Raw genomic sequence first — 17022 nt, 5'->3', positions numbered from 1 at the left:
ATGCCAGTTGCCAGTTGCCAGTTGCCACGTCACCCACAATTATCTTTCTAAGCGCAGTTCTAAATTAAATGTAAAACATTGACTACTTATGTTAATGACACTTTTTTACATGCAGTTTTACGTGAAATGAGCGTGCACACTGTGCACGGTAATTTTGTGAAAGAAATAATTAATATATTTTCTCGACTGACTAATTTATTTGGTAGGGATTTGTTTTCAAACAATATCACATTCCTACCAGATGGAGTGTTTGCCCACTTAGTGAATCTGAAATTTCTGTAAGTGAAGACAACTTCTACTAAGTTTAAGTTTCGTCGAATATTTTATTGACTTTCAAAAATTGCCTTCGGCGGATTCTGGTAGTCCTGCGCAAATTGATAATGATTGATGCTAAAACCTTAAAATCATATTTTCTGAATAAATCCCTTGACATGCCCATGACATTTCAGACATATGACTTATTCCACCTACACAAAATATTGTTGTATTATATAATCGCTAAACTAATTGAGGTTCCGCGAGAAATAGAAAAAGGTTCTCACCCCCCCACGTCATGGCCATCACATGCGCCGAAGTGAAATCATCCTTTTAAAATGGTTTGTTGATTTACTTGATTGTTTTATTTCCAGCAACGCGTAGCAAATAGCTTAAATAATTTACTTGATCAATTTCATCAAGACGCGATAACTATCATTAAAAATTTAATTTTTTTTAAATTTCTTTCGGCAGGCGTTTCTATTCAAACAATATTGAATTTCTACCAGACGGTTTGTTTACCAATTTGAAATCTTTGACATTTCTGTAAGTCATAGCAGAACTTTTCAATCATAGCTTTCATTCCTATTTCTTCTTTTTTTCTTTAGTTTTTTTTTTCAAAAACAGTTGTATACCGTTATCCTTTTTGAGGACTTTGTTCCAAAGCACTGGTGGATTTTTTTCTAACATAGCTTAGTAGGACATCACCAAAACTAAAATTGACGGGACTTTTTGCTCTAAATATCGGTATAATCACATAGAATGAATTAAAAATTACTATTTATCCTAACGCCATAGGAGCCAGTTTATAGGTAATATAAATTTTAATTAATGGGGCAACCATAAAAGGGTGGTGAGAAAAGTTATAAAAAGTTAAAATATATATATATATATTAAAAAAAAAAAAGATCTCCTATGCAATATGTTAGTATGATAAAGGCTCTCTTTCGTTACATCCAAAGGTCAAATTCACCCCAATGCGGTACCTTGCCATGTTAATTCTTGGCCAATTACATCACTACTTTTCAATTATGCACATGTCAATTACGAACGGATGTTCCCTCTTACAAGAGGACTATGTCTTCTCGTTGCCAAGAACCTGACGTTTGTGATCCTACATGATTCCAATTGGTAACTCGAGTACCTCATCCCTTCCCCATTTTTTTCCAACACAACTTGTTTTTGTCTTGTTTCATTTCAAGGGCGGGAGAATTTAAGGTATTTTAAAACTCTTTTCAGGCTTTACTCATTGGTTGATTAATTTACACAGGAGTTTATCTGATAACAATATTGCATTCTTAACTAATGGAGTGTTTGGCAACCTGCGTCTGAAAACCTTGTAAGTTTGAAGGGTTTACTCGCTAAATGGGATTTCCCAAGATCCATAATGGCTAAGTGATAAACAGTGATGATTTTTTTTTACCACTTTAAATTAAACAGCAATCCTTAGGTACCCTGGCCTTTTGAGAAAATGTATTTATTTGCTGTTTTGTTTTTGGTTTTTGGTTTTGATCTTGTTTCTGTTTTGTTTTGTTTCTTTTTGTTTGCTGTTGTTGCTGTTGTTGTTGTTGTTGTTGTTGTTTTTTATTATTATTATTTATTGTGTTAAAAGCAATTGAGCCAAAATCACTTATACGATTGTCAACATAAAGTGATAACGGTAAATTTGCCGTCGTAGGGGATTTGGAAAAGCGAAATCAACCATCAACGATGTGCTAACACTCAATACGTCAGCTTTTACAAACTCGCCACCGTGACGGTGGATAATTCACGTTTCTTAATTGCACATTAACAGCTAGTCTAAGTGTTTCACTAGCCCTCTGTTTCAACTGAGAATTAATCGAAAATGATTATATAATGTGTACAATCGAAAACAAGAACAAATATAAAATCTTAACATGGTGTATCCACATTCATTACAGTACGAAATCGAAATCTTTAATCTAAAAGAATGTTATTTTTCAGCATTTAAGTTTTGATTTCAAACATTTGCCAGGTCATTAAATTCAAACTCTATCAAATCTCTACCCGACGGAGTGTTTGCTAATCTGAAAAGTCTGGGATACTTGTAAGTGAAACATATCAACCCTACAGCAAATTGACTTTAAACTGCTCACTTGGTTTTAATATTTACCATTTCTGTTTGGATGTAGTTTACAGCAAGCATAATTTCCGAGCGCAGTTGAAATCGTTTCTTTTGATTTTCTCACACTGGAGGTAAACTGGAGGACATCCCATTCCTTCAACCCAATAAGTATTTAAAACGTCACTCACGAGACAGAAAAGAACCAACGGCAAAGGAAATATTTTTGTTCAGCAATTAGGCCCGAGCCCTTATCCATGGCAAACGTTCGAGAGCGGAATAGTACCTTTATTAGTGGCCAACGCCACTAATAAACCTTTGGAAAAGTAACGAAGAAGTTGGCATGCTCTTAGCTAATCACAATAAAGTTATCTAATCAGTCATATAATATGGATAGGTATTCGTATGACTGTGAGTGCTATTAGATTTTACACAACGAGTGATATCTGAAAATTCTCTCAAAATTGCACGAAATTCAAGCGAGTGCAATTTGGAAGAATTTACAAATAGTATAAGTATTGTAAATCCAGAATTGTTCAAATTTACTGAGAAAATGAAAAGCGTGCGTGCGTTAGTTTTTATTGCAGTGCAAAAAAAAAAAATTAGCAGTAAATCAGCCTGTTCCTAGCCAAGAACGCGGAGGTAAGTTTATAGCCACATAAGTAACATAACAGCTTTCATTGGTTATCTCACTAATGTTAAGTCATTTTCATACTTTTTTTCACAGAGATTTAAGTCTAAATGTTCTTACACACCTAACTAAGGGGGTATTTGAGACACTGCATGAGTTGCAAGTTCTGTAAGTAAAGAGTTTACATCCAGTGCGCTGTCTGATTTCTCTTGGTCAGGGTATTCTTTTATTCTAAGACCTTACTATCTATTTTAGTTGTATCTATCTTTAGTTCTTGTAAATCAGTTATGTAATGTTGTATTAAAGATTTAAAACCTATATGAGAACACTACATGACTATGACACTGCTAATAGAGTTGAAATGTTTTATATTTTCATAGTAAATCTTTAAGGCATTATCCAAAACAGTAGGTTCTAAAGTGATTTCTACTGGGGGCCTCGTCCTCTTCCCTAACAGCGTGTATCGTTTCGAAGCTATCTTATCATCTTTATTGGACGCTACAAAGTTACCTGCTTCTGTTTTGCGAGTAATGATGACCAGTTTGTTTCTTACTCATTTTAAAACTGGCGCGTTATGGTACCAACAGGTGACTGCGCGGAACAAACATTTTACATGTTCATATGCCTTACATATATGGCAGCAGAAATCAGTGCCCGAAGTGGGAGCGGCAGTCATAACACGAAAAAGTCTCTTTTTAGAAGCTAACAAAAATAAAAGCAATCCAAAGTTATGCTGGCCTGTTGTAATACTTAACACGAGAATTACAGGTTTTATGTAGTCAAGAACAAGCCCTTTTTGGTTTTGAATGAAACAACAAGCGAGTTATCAGGTTTTGGCACCAAATTTAAAGTTAACGGGCAAAAAAAATGAAAAAAAAAAAAAAACGACAACAACAACAGCAACAACAACACATCTGGAAGATGCTGGCTGTATGTAATCACCTATGCGCTTGGTAACTGAACACACCACAGAATAACCTTCTAAACATGCATAGTTACGTAATTATACATGGAGTTACGTAATTATACACTGGGGAAAAGATTATCAGTTTCAAAAGGATCTGCTTTAGACTTATTTTCGTTCTTTGCTCTTTTTTTTTAATTATCCCCCTCCTACAGGAACTTGTTTTCAAACAGGATTGAAAACCTTATCGCTGGTGTTTTTCCTCTTCCGAGCTTAGAATATCTGTATGTTGAGAGCTATTCTTTAAGCACGAGTTTGATCTTTGTGAAATAAATCGACTTTTATTTGGAATTGGGAGTGACTTTCATTTCGAAACGATTGCCACTCAAGAATGCCAAGAATTTCTTTTTCTACATACTAATTCATCTTAGCACAGTCCAGTTATTTTTATGTTATATATTCATATGCATCTACGCTTTCAAACGTTCAACGGCTCACTGAGTCGTTGAAAACCTAACCTTCCTATTTTACTCCCTCTTTTGTCTGATGTCAATTAAAAGACAAAGCTAGTTTTTCCTATAGAACGGGTCTTTAAATAGAATTAAGCTTGGTGCATATCTCTGCTAAAAAGAAGCTGCAAGTTTTAGTTAGTTCCAATGTCTTCAGCCTTAAAAAGGAGAAGAGAACCAATTTTGGTTTTGAATGTTGACTGACGCTCTCGATGCAGTTAGGGACTGGTCAAAAAGTATTGGGGGAAGTGGTGGGCCGGAGCAGAGAGGGGGTGGGCTATCAGTTTGAATTCGTCGACAACGGTGTTGGCATAAAATAAGACAAGATGTATCCAGGGCTTTTTTCATTGTTGAAATGATCGCGAGCACATACTAAGAAGATTAAATCGGTTTTGCAGTGAAACTCATCTATTCATTCATTATTTTTGACAGGTATCTGGGTTCAAACAATATCCGGCACCTCACCACGGCTCTGTTTTCCTCCCTTACAAAGTTATTTGTGCTGTACGTAAATAACACCTAAACGTTTTCTTCCTATGTGCAGGAGTCTCTGACTCACTTCTGGTTAGTCATATCACAGAGAAAACTATCATTTTGTACCGTTGCTGTGCCTGAACAACACGACGAAAATTCTAAGGCACATCGCAAAGAATATTAAGTCAAATGAAATCCCATTAAGCTTGGGCACACGGCATATGCCTACCATGTTTTCAATAATCCCACAGATGTTCAATCAAATGACTGCAGGTGCATGGGACATGTAGTGCCGTAATTGTTAACGCATTTCACTCCTAAACTGGCAACCCGGCTACATACAACACTGCAAGCGCACTGGCCAGGGTTGTTGTGCTGTGTTTTTGAGCAGAAGACCTGACTCTCACATTCATAATTTTTAAATGCCCATGCAGGCAACACCAGGTTTTTAAATATGCATTTAATAACGTGAAATTGTCATTCCCCTCCCCCCCCCCCCCCCTTCCCCCTCCCCAAAACCGAGAGCCTTTTTCAGGATTTTGACAGGATGGACTTATTTATTCTGTAAAGCTGGGAATTTCATAGTTGTTCATTTATCCCTTGCCGAGATTATGACATAAAAAAGATATAAGTTTTTAGAATAAGAGGAATTGTTTTATTTCGATTGTCTATTTGGCATTAACTGTGTCCAGCTTCTTGCGCTCTCGTTCTCGTTTTATACTGTAGATATTCAACTGTGTTGCTTATGTGATAATGTAATTTATTTTATCTATTTAAATATTTTTTTCCATACACGTTCGTATTTTGATCGAGCTTACTTACGCTTGGACGCAACGAGTTTAAAATAAAGTATAGACTGATTTATATTTTAGTTATTGTTTTTTAAAGATATATCCTTTTTCTAGGGACCTCAGTTCCAACAGCATCCAGAATATTAGTGCTGGCGTATTTTCCACTCTGGAAACTTTACGCGTTCTGTACGTTTGAACAATGTTTATTGGTCTTCATTGTAATGCTAAAAATAGTTTATTTTGCTCCTTTCCCATCATAAGAGCGTACACAAACATTGTATTCTACTTTTAACTTTTCAAAAATCATGAAACTTTAGATTGTCTTTTTAATCACTCGAAAAAGGAGATATATGGCTCTTTCGATGCGCTCTCATAAGCAATTTACAAAGGCTAGAATACAATTATCCACCCTTAGTTTCTCTCAAATTGCTTTATATATAGATTTATCCAAGCCTTACAAGCGGAGCTCCTGGGCCAGATTGCTCAAAGCCCGATTAAACTAACCCAAGATAGGCGAGAATTTTCATTCGGGTTTTGTAAATTTGCAGTGAGGTTTTCTGTATAATTTTTGGCCTTCTGTTTTGAGTTGGAACTATCTCACAGTACACAAAACAAAAGCAGTGAAAACATTTGTCTTCAAGAAAAATTTGTGCTTCGGTTAACCTTTAAACCTGGGTTAGCGTTTACCGGCTTCCGAACAACCCGACCCTGGTTAGAATAGCTATAAATTGTTGGGGTATATGTTTTTGCAATCTTGTTAAGTTAACCTGATGTGAACCTGCGTTCCAATGGAAAACCAGCACTTGGTCAGCAGCCAAATCTAAAACAACCGCGTGACCACGATAAGCTCTAAACTTGAGCCTGCGATATGGTCACGTGATACTGGTCAGCGGATACCATGTTTTAATAGGTGTCAATTGACCATAACATGCATGTCCAATATCAAAGAAGGACGTTATAAACCAAAGCTGCATGTCCCTGGCCCGTTCCAAACGCCGCTCCATTCATGCGCCGAACCTAACTGATGAGTTAAGTACGGCAGAAGAGCGGCGTTTGAATCAGTTTGGTTCGGCAGGTTAGGTTTGGTGCGACAAACAACATTAAATTCGCCAGGGTCTGTCGCACTATGCGACGTTGGAACGGCAGCTGATTCATACGGCGTTCTCCTCATGTGTCGAACCTAATGCATAAATTACTGTAATGTATTTTTCATATAACGGGACTCATGATTGGCTCAAAATTGAGTGACGTGACCAGTCATGCATGAAGCTCGAAATCTTCGGTAAAACTAAACACAACAAAATTAAATATGCCTTCGATTTTTGAGAAACTGAAACTGTATAAGCGAGTTTCTTTCGCGCAAATTCATTTTTTGCTTTTTATTCGTGATAATAGCCCAGATTATCAGATTTCCCTTTAACAAGTCGAATTAGCCGGGAGAAAACCTGTCTAAATACAGACACTGAACTTTGAGTTTGAATTTGCTTCCCTAAATATTGCTTCAACAGCGAAATGTTAGTCAGCTTTTCTATTTGGACAGAGTTCTTGAATTCAGAACATATATTTTCTCGTCTAAAATTTTTACCACCGGCTTCCGAAATTATGTTCGACACAAGTACGCAGTCTGAACCAGCCGGGGCTCCAAAGTCGCTCTAAAGTCGAACTTAATCAATTTTGGTTCGGCACATGAGTGGAGCGGCGTTTGGACCGGGCCTCTGTCAACTTATCAGCTGGAGTATGGCCACCATCTTGGGCAACTCCGCCTTCGCCTGCGTCGTGTGTACGCGCCCACGAGCAACCATGATAACCATGAGAAAATCAATTCATGGTTTTCTTTCCTATATGAGTATGGGGCTCCCCTTGCCAGCCCTTCGGGCCTCCGGAGCTCCGCTATAAGCTAATCATCAGGGCTCTCTAAGGACTTGCTATCTACTGCCAACTTAACTAATCCGATAGATCTTAAATTCAGCTACATTAGACTGTGGATGCTTGTGGTGATAAGGCAAATGCTTATTCCCGATCTTCAACTGCAGAGATCTTTCCTACAACAAAATTCATTACTTGCCAGAGAAGTTGTTTTACTGTACGAAGGACTTAAAGTATCTGTAAGTAATGGGAATATTGGTTATTACCCGTACACTGTACTTTTTAAGCTGCCGATTTGAAAGATGTATCTTGGACAACTGAGAAAAAGATTCTACTTTGGACAACAGCAAACCACTTTTTAATGAAATGTAATCAAGAAAACAACATCTAGCTTTCATATTCACATTAGTTAAAAAAAAAATGTCTGCCCTTATTATCGATTAAAGGGAGAATAAAAGTACAAGTCGTAAAACGTACGTAAACAAATATCAGAATCGTTTAAGGGCAATTTCCCTTGCAAATAATGTTACCGGCTTCTGCGAGACCTCTGCCATGTGGGACGAGTGAGTTAACGGAGAAATCTTTACGCCTTGTTTTTTAATTTCTAGGTATTTGCAGAACAACACGTTACCTTCTTTATCAAATGAGACTTTCTCCAAGAGTACCAGTCTTCTTTACATGTACGTACGATCAGTAAACCAGCATTAGAACTGTGTTCTCGTGACGAAAGGACACAGAAAACTACAAATGACCTGTTTAATCGGTTTCCAGCAGCATAAATATAGTGAAATATTGGTACTCGGCTCGGGTGCCTTTTTCGGGGGAAATGGAATGTAATATAGATAGAGATAGAAGTTTTCATTCTACGCAGTATGGCTCTTTCAGGTAGAAACTATTTGCCTTCAGGAAATAGTCCAAAAGAACAAAAGTGGAAACATTCTGCTCGACAAGGAGTCTTCAAAGAGAAATCCAGCACAAATGGTCCAGTTTTAAGTTTTTGAAGTTTTTGTGAGACGAAAATTTAAAATAGAACTTTTGCGGCTTATGGTCCACTTGGTAAACCATCACGCTAGAAACGTATATAGTATATAGTCATGGTTTCAAATTTATTTTCAAACGAAGCAAAATGTCTTAACCCTTTGAATGCCAAACTTTTAAACCATCTAGTCAGGTTTTTTGGCTGCCATGACGCTAAATGAGCCTAAGTTTTGCTACGAAAGCTTTTTTTTTTTTTTTTTTTACCAAAAGGAGAGATTTCTCGGCCCTTTTACTCTGGTTACCTTTTGCGTTGCCTGTTTTTTCTGGCTGCCGTGAAACGTTGGATGTTAATTACGGGTGAAGCCTAGAAATGGACCTTGATAAATCAGAGGCGTAGTGGACCATTTTACCACCGCTTTTGCACCAATACTGATAACGTTGTTTTTCGATTTGCGACGTCGGAATGTCGTCGATATCTAAACCTGACTACTGTACGGAAAGGCCTAGCCTAGTAATACTATCTGCTTATCAAGAATATCTGATGACATTTAAATTGATGACGTCACAAGTGGTACAAAGAGCACAACCATTAATTACGAATATATATGCGTAATTGGTATTCAAAGGGTTAAGCTGCTTAATAATATGGAAAGTAACGGAGGTGCGATTATTGCAATCCATGGTTGTGAGTGAGAGGAGTTATCAGTTCTAAGGTTAAAAAAAAAGTAAAGAAAAGGTTGAAAACTAAAACAAAAATATTTAAATCTTGATCCAACGAAATGCATGGAAATATTTCAGTCCCCTTTTTTTTCCCGCAGATTTTTGGGTTTCAATCAATTAGAAATTATTTCGCATAAAACCTTCTTTAATCTGAAGCAGGTGGGACTTGACGATGAGATAATGTGAGTATCGAGCTGAAAATTGTAAGTAATAGATATGTTTCGAAACATATAGCAAGAACCTTACTATTTTGAACGAATACATTACAAAGGAACCACATAAAACAAGTCCTCGCACAGGAGTTCGTCGTTCATAAAACGTACGATTTCGTACAAATGCAGGTTTGCAAGCGAAGAATCTAAAACCGAAAATTTGTCTGGTCTTTAGTAAAAATGTGAATGACAAATGCTCCAGCGCACGCACTCAATTAAGTACCTCAGTTTACAGCAGCTGGTACAATCTCCTCCGCTTATTGTTCAAGGACTATGGTCAGTGAGAGTGGTGCCATTAAGGGCCCATTAACCGATTTATGCGCGCGCTCGCGCGCGTTGCTAAGGAGGCGAAATTTCACTTCCGGTTACTTACGTCAGCCTGAGCGCGGAAAATAAAAACAACTGAATAACTTGCAGATTCGTTTACGTTTAAGATGTTTTTTCTTTTTGTTTCACAAAATGCAAAGTAGAAAAGGTACAAGCAAAGACAAAATAAGAGAAAAACAGAGAAACAAGAGCAATAGTAAGAAGAAAAACTAACTCCGTGTGGCTTTGTCTGATCTTACCGAAGTGCGCTGGTAGTGTAAATTGCGCACGCGCTGATAGGGTAACTTCCAATATATATCGGGCGCACTTCCGGTTTCTTTAAATGCTAAAGGAAACGCGGTTTTTCACTAAATCCGGTCTTTTTCGACGGATTTCGATTAAAGCCAAAGTTGGAAACATAGCTATGCATTCCTTTTCCGAAATCATGCTTTTTTCAGAAAATTACGAAGTTTTTTAAATTTTGAAATTCTCTAAAAATCTGAAGTTTTAGAAATGAAACAAAATCTATATATAGCGTAATGAGGATTTAAATTAAGATATTAAATCAATGAAAAAAATCCCGATAAAGTAATTTGCCTGGGAGCATTTGCGTTTTTTCAGTATTAGTCACATGACCATGGGCGTGGCCTGATGACGTCATCACTAGTGTTACTGATCATGCAAAAGTTAAAACACATGAAATAACCCTGAACTAACCAAAAATGATAAGGTTATATGAGAATAAATTTTCCCTAGCGACGGCTCGAAGAGATCGATTAATGGGCCCTTAAAAAGATCTGAATCTGTAATTAATACGACACAAAATCAAAGGAAACTATGAAGAAGTCGTGGATACAATGCCTAGATACATTTACTTGATCTATAATTAGTTTGTGGTTGATAATTCTTGAAATGACCTTTTGAAAGCCTTTTTGAAAACTCAAGCAGTACGTCTGCAGTGTGACTGGGCAAGTAAACAAAAATCAAATTATTGATTTGGAAAATAATTATTTTATATTAACTTGTACATATAGTGTCAATTGACGTGTACCGTCTGTTGCACAAGGAAGCCATTAAACGGGAGTTCACTATAATCACCAATCTCAAATTAACACCCAGTCGGAGTTTTTGGTCATAATATGTACAATATTAGTGAATGAGTAGTGCATTTTGCGTCAAGGTAATTTGGTTGTGGTGCTTCTTCAGTTAAAGGCTGAAAAGGCTGTATTGCAATGATGCAGAAAGCATGTCACATGGTTTTGACACTCATAATTTTAAGACAATCAGCTTGAGAATGCCAAGTATATTTTGCACAATTTTACTTTAGTGGGACACGGATATTACGAGGGTTCCATTGTAACTGGCTAGGCTGTAGTGGTCTCCCTGCCTAATAATAATAAAAAAATATGTATATAAGTAATTTAATTAGTTAGGCAAAGTTGAAAAAAAAAAAAATAAATTGCAAACATGAACAATATGATTTTAGCTAGCTGGTAAATGGGAATAGAGAGAAAAGTATTTGTACAAATATTATAAGAATCATTCAAACAGTTTTCAGAATCCCTCCCAGAAAGGGCTACTTGAAAAAGTTTGGCTGAAACGATACTCTGCCATGAAATCCCCTGCTACATCTTGTGTCAAAAAAGTTTATGTACATGTACATGTAGCTTCAAGCTTGAAAACCCTTTCACATGTCTACAGTAGACCCATCATTAATTCTCTTTTCGTGGATAAATTAGCAATGAATATTTAAAATCCCTGCCTCTCGCCTGATGAAAAGCTCACCTTGAGTCAACTATAGGGAGTCCCCTCAGCTTGATGCAATACAAAATAAAAAGGGTATTGCAGATTGTAATGTACACAATAAAACTAACAATACTTTCCTTTCTTGGAAACGGATATCACATTATTTTGTTCCTATCTTGGCAATTTTTTGTGTTCATTTCACTAACAATGTAGAAATATTCAAAACGATTGTTGACGGGTACAATTTATATCTATTTCAAGTTTTGATTCCAGTTGTTGACATATCTCGTTTCTAGAACAAAAATAAGGTTATACATACCTAACCAGCCACTATGCCTGTTTGACATGGCTTGTGTTGGACATGATTGGACTGTAAATATCTCTCGCAAAAAGTAGATCTACACAGTCTCTCGAATGCTAATTTGTCTATCCATCGCTCAAATTTTAGGGCATATTTACTCGATCGTGGATGCTGACTTGTATACCATTCATTAAGAAATGCTCACTCTGGTCGAGCTGCACAGAATACGGAAAAACTGTAGTGTGAAGAACAACAAAATTAAAAGATTGAGCAATTTGAATTTTTGCTTGAAGTAAGCTTATTTGAAAATACAACATATTTAGAGCACGTGTTTCGAATTTAAGATGCAAGCACCGCCAGAATTTCAATGTGTCCATAAAAAAATTACAATACAGAAACAGGCTACCTTAGGCTTACCTTGGATTCTAGAAGGAGACAAAGAGAGTGGAAGGCCATCAAATTCTCTAGCCAAGCAAGAAAAAAAGCTTTGAGCCACGTTCAGCAAACACGATCTCACTTCCTGACTTTCACTTGTGACAATTCTTTGACCTCACCAACCGCGCTCTTGTGACCGCTATATGACCACAGTCATAAATACCTCTCTCAGCTTTCATCTACGTGTGAGCAAAAGCCCTAGGTAAAATACTAGATATTTACAAAAGCGAAACACAAGAACCAAAATGGCCGCTCTCAACTTTGAAGGTCTTCGAGAAAACTCGAACCCAGGCTATTCATGTTATCGGACAAAAGTTTACATCTGAGTGAGTGATACATTTGCATATTTTGCCCCCTAACATGTAGCCGTTTCTACACTTTGCGTATCCACGACTAAAAAGTCAGGGAAAAATATGAATTATGAGAAGTTATGTCTTTTTCGCAGCAAACAGCCAGCAGAGAGCTCCCAGTTGCAGGTCTCGCTTGAAATGGTTGGGCAAAAGTGACGACATTTAGTAGTTTGTTGATTATTACTAGTGTTGCTTTATTTAAAGAATGTTAAAAATTAATGCAACACAAAAAAAGAAGGGAAAAATATGAATTGCAAGTTATGTCGTTTTTGCAGCAAACGGCCAGCAAAAAACTCCCAGTAGCAGGTCTCGCTTGAAATGGTTGGGGAAAACTGACTACAATTTGTTGTTTGTTGATTATTGCTTGTGTTGCTTTATTTCAAGAATATTAACAGACAATCCAATCAAGTCAATCGAGCCTGGAGCATTTAGAATTGGCGGTCCAAGATTAGAAATGTAAGTTAACACTATAAATATGATAAAAAATACCACTAGGCCTCCACAAAATAAAGTTCCAATGTGGAATCATTTGGAAATTCACTGCTCCTCAGTAGCCGAGGCATCGTTAGCATTCAACTGGTATTAAAGTCACCCCAAAATAAAGGATCTGTGGATTATTGCTTGACCGAAGAATAACTTGAAGTTTTATGTAATTCAACTAATTAAAGGATTAATCATGGATCGATTCGTTTACTCGGTGAATCTGAGATTATAGGTATATAATACAAACGAAGAGGACATACTGACAGAGAAGGACAGTAAAAACAATCGTTTTTGTCTGCAATTCTAGCGATTCATATAACCAAATCCATTTATTTAACTGTAGAGGAATCACTATAGAAATAGATACTGGAATTTTGAAAACCGTAGTATTAATAGACAACAAACAGGAATATGGTCTAACTAAGTAACATAAAGGTTGCAAATTTCAGGCTTAATTGAAGGATAAAATTTAAAAAAAAATAATCGGGCGAAAGGTGTTCCTGGAACTTCTCCGACCCCTAATTGCTTTTTCGAGTATGTCACATTATCGTCTCTACATAAACGCATTCAAGCTTAGAATACGGCCGAGCTCTACGATTGTGACTTGGTAATGTAACATGATGCGAGCTTCTAGGTGCCGTTAAGGGAAAAAAATATCAAACTGCCAATGTAAAATTTGGCCGGTATATAGGCCTTACTGCACATCTGATTTCTCCCAGTAATATGCACTATCTCAATTTTATTGAAATATGGATAAAAGTTTTCTTTTTCTTTTTCTTTTTTTTTTTTTTTTTTCTGTCATGTTTCTCTCTTCCTTTTTTCTGTCAGATTTCTGCTTCGGACAAAGCTGAAGAAATTGAGCCTTGACTCATTTGTCGGCCTCCATGGTTTAGATTCTCAACTGTGACGTATTCGTTTTCTTATTGCAAACCAAAATTCACTCACACTTCGTAAATAGCCACGATTTAGATTTTTGACTATTTGGTTTGACAGGCATCTATCATAATCATATCATCATATTATTATCATTACTGTTTCCTTTTTATATTTTTATATATCGACGAAGGAGAATGAATGCTATTCTTGTTACGGTGTGATCCCGTGGGTGTCTTGTACCTTCTAGACCAAATCCTTTACGTCTTATCTACTTCCTTTGTAAACATCAGTGCGTTTGATGAAGTCTGGTCTTTCTCGTTTGCATTGTTCAGAACACATCATTTTTTTTTCGCGTCTAAGTACACTCTGTGGCTTTCTGTCTCTTAAGCTTTAAAAGCTGTTAGTGAAGAGGGCTGTCCAGGTCTCATTCTCCCGCCTTTTTTTACAGCATAATACAAAACAGAATGACTGGAACACTGGAATATTACTCGCAAAACTGGAGGCGCTGCATCATATATCTGTTTGTACATTCGTTATATTTATGGGAAACCGACTATTTTTTTTTTCTGTAGGCAAATAAAATGAGTGAAAATACCACGATGTTCTCTCAATCGTGGACGAAACACCATACGTTAAATGGTGTTTTTTTTTTTTTCAGTTAAATGGCAACTAATCGACAACAGAAGTAGCTACAGTAAGACTTTTTGTTTCTCAAAAAGATGTTTCCACTATAGAAAATAGAACTGAAACTCCGTCCGTGTTTCTATCAACATACAGAAACGCGAGAGAAAGTTTAGGAGAACTAGAAATGCCTGTCCATAGCTTCTTTGAGTTCTCTCAAAAGTTAGGGATGTTTTTGTACCTCGATAGAGATTGTTTTGTGTTAAGCAGTGACGTTTACATCTGTTTAGGTCTAGCAGTAGTGTTTCAGCCTTATTCCCTGCTTCTTCTTTAGAAGTAACGATGATTTCTGAAACCCTTAATAAATCACCTTCGCTGCACACTCTCCCCGCTCATACTCTGCTTCCTAGGAATCCTATCGACACCGCTGCAGCGGCCATCAAAATCGACTTCAAGAAAGGAGACCCGAATGTGGCAGCATTTGTTGAGGCTTTAATGGCCTCGGGATTTGAAGTATTAGTTAATAATCGCTCGGAGGTGGAATTGTCCCTTTTTCCTTGTCCTGTGGGAACATTTTCTAACTCTTCCACTAGAGGAATATTTGGATGCACGCCATGTCCGCCAGGTATATAAATAGCTTTTCTATAGTGTTTTTGGTACATTTTGTCATTTTCTACAAAAAAAAAATAACTGATTCATTAGCAGTATTTATATCTATATAATAATTAAATACAGTCAAGAGTAGATGAGCATAGCCAATTCTTCGTCCCAGCTTGAGGTTAGTTCCAACTCTTTTCATGTTTTTGACAAAGAAAGCTCGACCGTTAGCAGACTTAAGCATCTCTTGTGTTCCTATTGTATAAGTAATGTAGGAATTGAAAAGGAATTAAAAGTAACTTCTGTTCAGAAATCGGTAGATAATGAATTTTCCTTGATTCTTTGTCAGGAGGATTCTACTCAGATGATGTCGCCCATGTGGCCACAAGCTGTAAGAGATGTCCCAATGGCTCGTTTGTTTCATTTGATGAAGCACCAGGGACTCAAGCTCAAGACTGCAAGTCTTGCCCTCAAGGTAACGGCGAACACGCTTTTAATCAATTATAAGAAAATTATTGCATGCATTTTTTTTTAATTGCAATGTATGTCAATTATTTCATATGACTTAAAGAAAATTTAACAACGACGACGAAACGTTTTAACTTTTCCTTAGCTTCATCGGTAAAGAGTGGGTCCCTTCTTGGTCTTGTGACATCAAGTTTTCATAGGAACCATACCTTTAACCCGATTCGGAAATGTATTCGCAAAGTACGGTTTGATTGATTATTTCGTAACGTAACAGTTTTTAAAACATATATTTGCTATTTTGCACTTCATTGTCGCGAGATATGACGTCATTCATTTTTCATTTGATCACCAACGGAGACAAACCGTAGCCGTTTTCTAAGCATCATTACCTCCTTAAATCTTCTATAGGGACAGAGACCGATTTCTTCGCTGGGTATCGTGCTTGCAAATGCCTGGAAGGATTTTACCGAATTCATATGTTCGAGAAATGTGAAAAATGTGGACAAGGTGGACTAGAGTGCAGAGATGATTGTGCTTATCTGAAGTCGGGCTATTGGTGGGAATGGAGGAATGAGACTTACAAACATCGTTACTTGGATTTTATCAAAAATGTCAAAGCGCCTTTACCAGATTTAGGTCCTGATGATATACGATTTCCTTTTCCAATACCGACACCTTACTTGTGCCCAACAGAAAATACCTGCAAAGGTGGTTTGGATTCCCAGTGTGAGAGTGGGTACGATGGTCCACTCTGTGCAGTTTGCACTAAAGGACGCTATAAGCAAATGCAAACGTGCACACAATGTCCATCAAAGAAGTGGATAGTCGGTCAGTTGCTGATTATTGCGGCGATTTTTGTGATAATTACAGTAGCCTTTCTGTGGAGAAGGAGGAGAGCGACCCAAAAGAACAAAGCACGCCCTCTTATAGACATGATTTTCTCCAAACTTAAGATCGTAATTGGCTTTTATCAAGTCACTCATGGTTTACTGGGAGCGTTCTCGTATATAAAATGGCCGGATTCTCTGCAAACTGTCGGAAAGTATTCAAGCGTACTCCAGATGAATATACTTCAGATAGCGCCAGTTATTTGCCTTTTTACTGGATTTCGCGTGGATGCTTTCACAGAATTGTTTCTGATTATGGCAATAAATGCTGTTCTGATTGGCTTTTCTGGCGTGGCATACGCCATCTATAAAGTCCTCATTCTACATAGCCTGGAAGAAGAGGAAAAGCTCACAAAAGAGTCCCAGGCAAAGGAGTTGGTGAGCCGAAATTTGTTTTTCTTCCTTTACGTGACTTATCTGAGTACATGTTCCAAGACAGTCAATGTACTACCATTTGCTTGCCGCGAACTTTGCCGTGATGGCAAAGAAGAGTTATGTAACAAGTATCTGAGAGTTGATTACAGCATAC

At 37.1% G+C, this 17022-nt stretch overlaps 1 protein-coding gene across 1 annotated transcript in view; it reads left to right on the top strand.

The window, feature by feature from the left end:
* Positions 1–17022, top strand: part of LOC110066635 (uncharacterized) — a 34983-nt gene that overhangs the window by 14191 nt on the left and 3770 nt on the right. The window contains exons 10-25 of the mRNA XM_089289270.1: positions 730–801; positions 1526–1594; positions 2252–2323; positions 3066–3137; positions 4089–4157; positions 4815–4886; positions 5762–5833; positions 7681–7752; positions 8122–8193; positions 9310–9393; positions 12946–13017; positions 13873–13947; positions 14369–14440; positions 14952–15166; positions 15488–15613; positions 16015–17022. The exon at positions 16015–17022 is cut by the window's right edge and continues 540 nt beyond it. Of these exons, the coding sequence (XP_089145396.1) occupies positions 730–801; positions 1526–1594; positions 2252–2323; positions 3066–3137; positions 4089–4157; positions 4815–4886; positions 5762–5833; positions 7681–7752; positions 8122–8193; positions 9310–9393; positions 12946–13017; positions 13873–13947; positions 14369–14440; positions 14952–15166; positions 15488–15613; positions 16015–17022 (2294 nt within the window). The remainder of the gene's footprint in view (positions 1–729; positions 802–1525; positions 1595–2251; positions 2324–3065; positions 3138–4088; positions 4158–4814; positions 4887–5761; positions 5834–7680; positions 7753–8121; positions 8194–9309; positions 9394–12945; positions 13018–13872; positions 13948–14368; positions 14441–14951; positions 15167–15487; positions 15614–16014) is intronic.

This window comes from Orbicella faveolata, unplaced genomic scaffold (genome assembly GCF_042242905.1).
Source record: "Orbicella faveolata isolate gen_17 unplaced genomic scaffold, um_ofav_v1 contig_2, whole genome shotgun sequence".
NCBI classification, from domain to species: Eukaryota; Metazoa; Cnidaria; class Anthozoa; order Scleractinia; family Merulinidae; genus Orbicella; species Orbicella faveolata.
The sequence above is the reverse complement of the archived record's forward strand: the minus strand, read 5'-3'. Positions and strand labels throughout refer to the sequence as shown.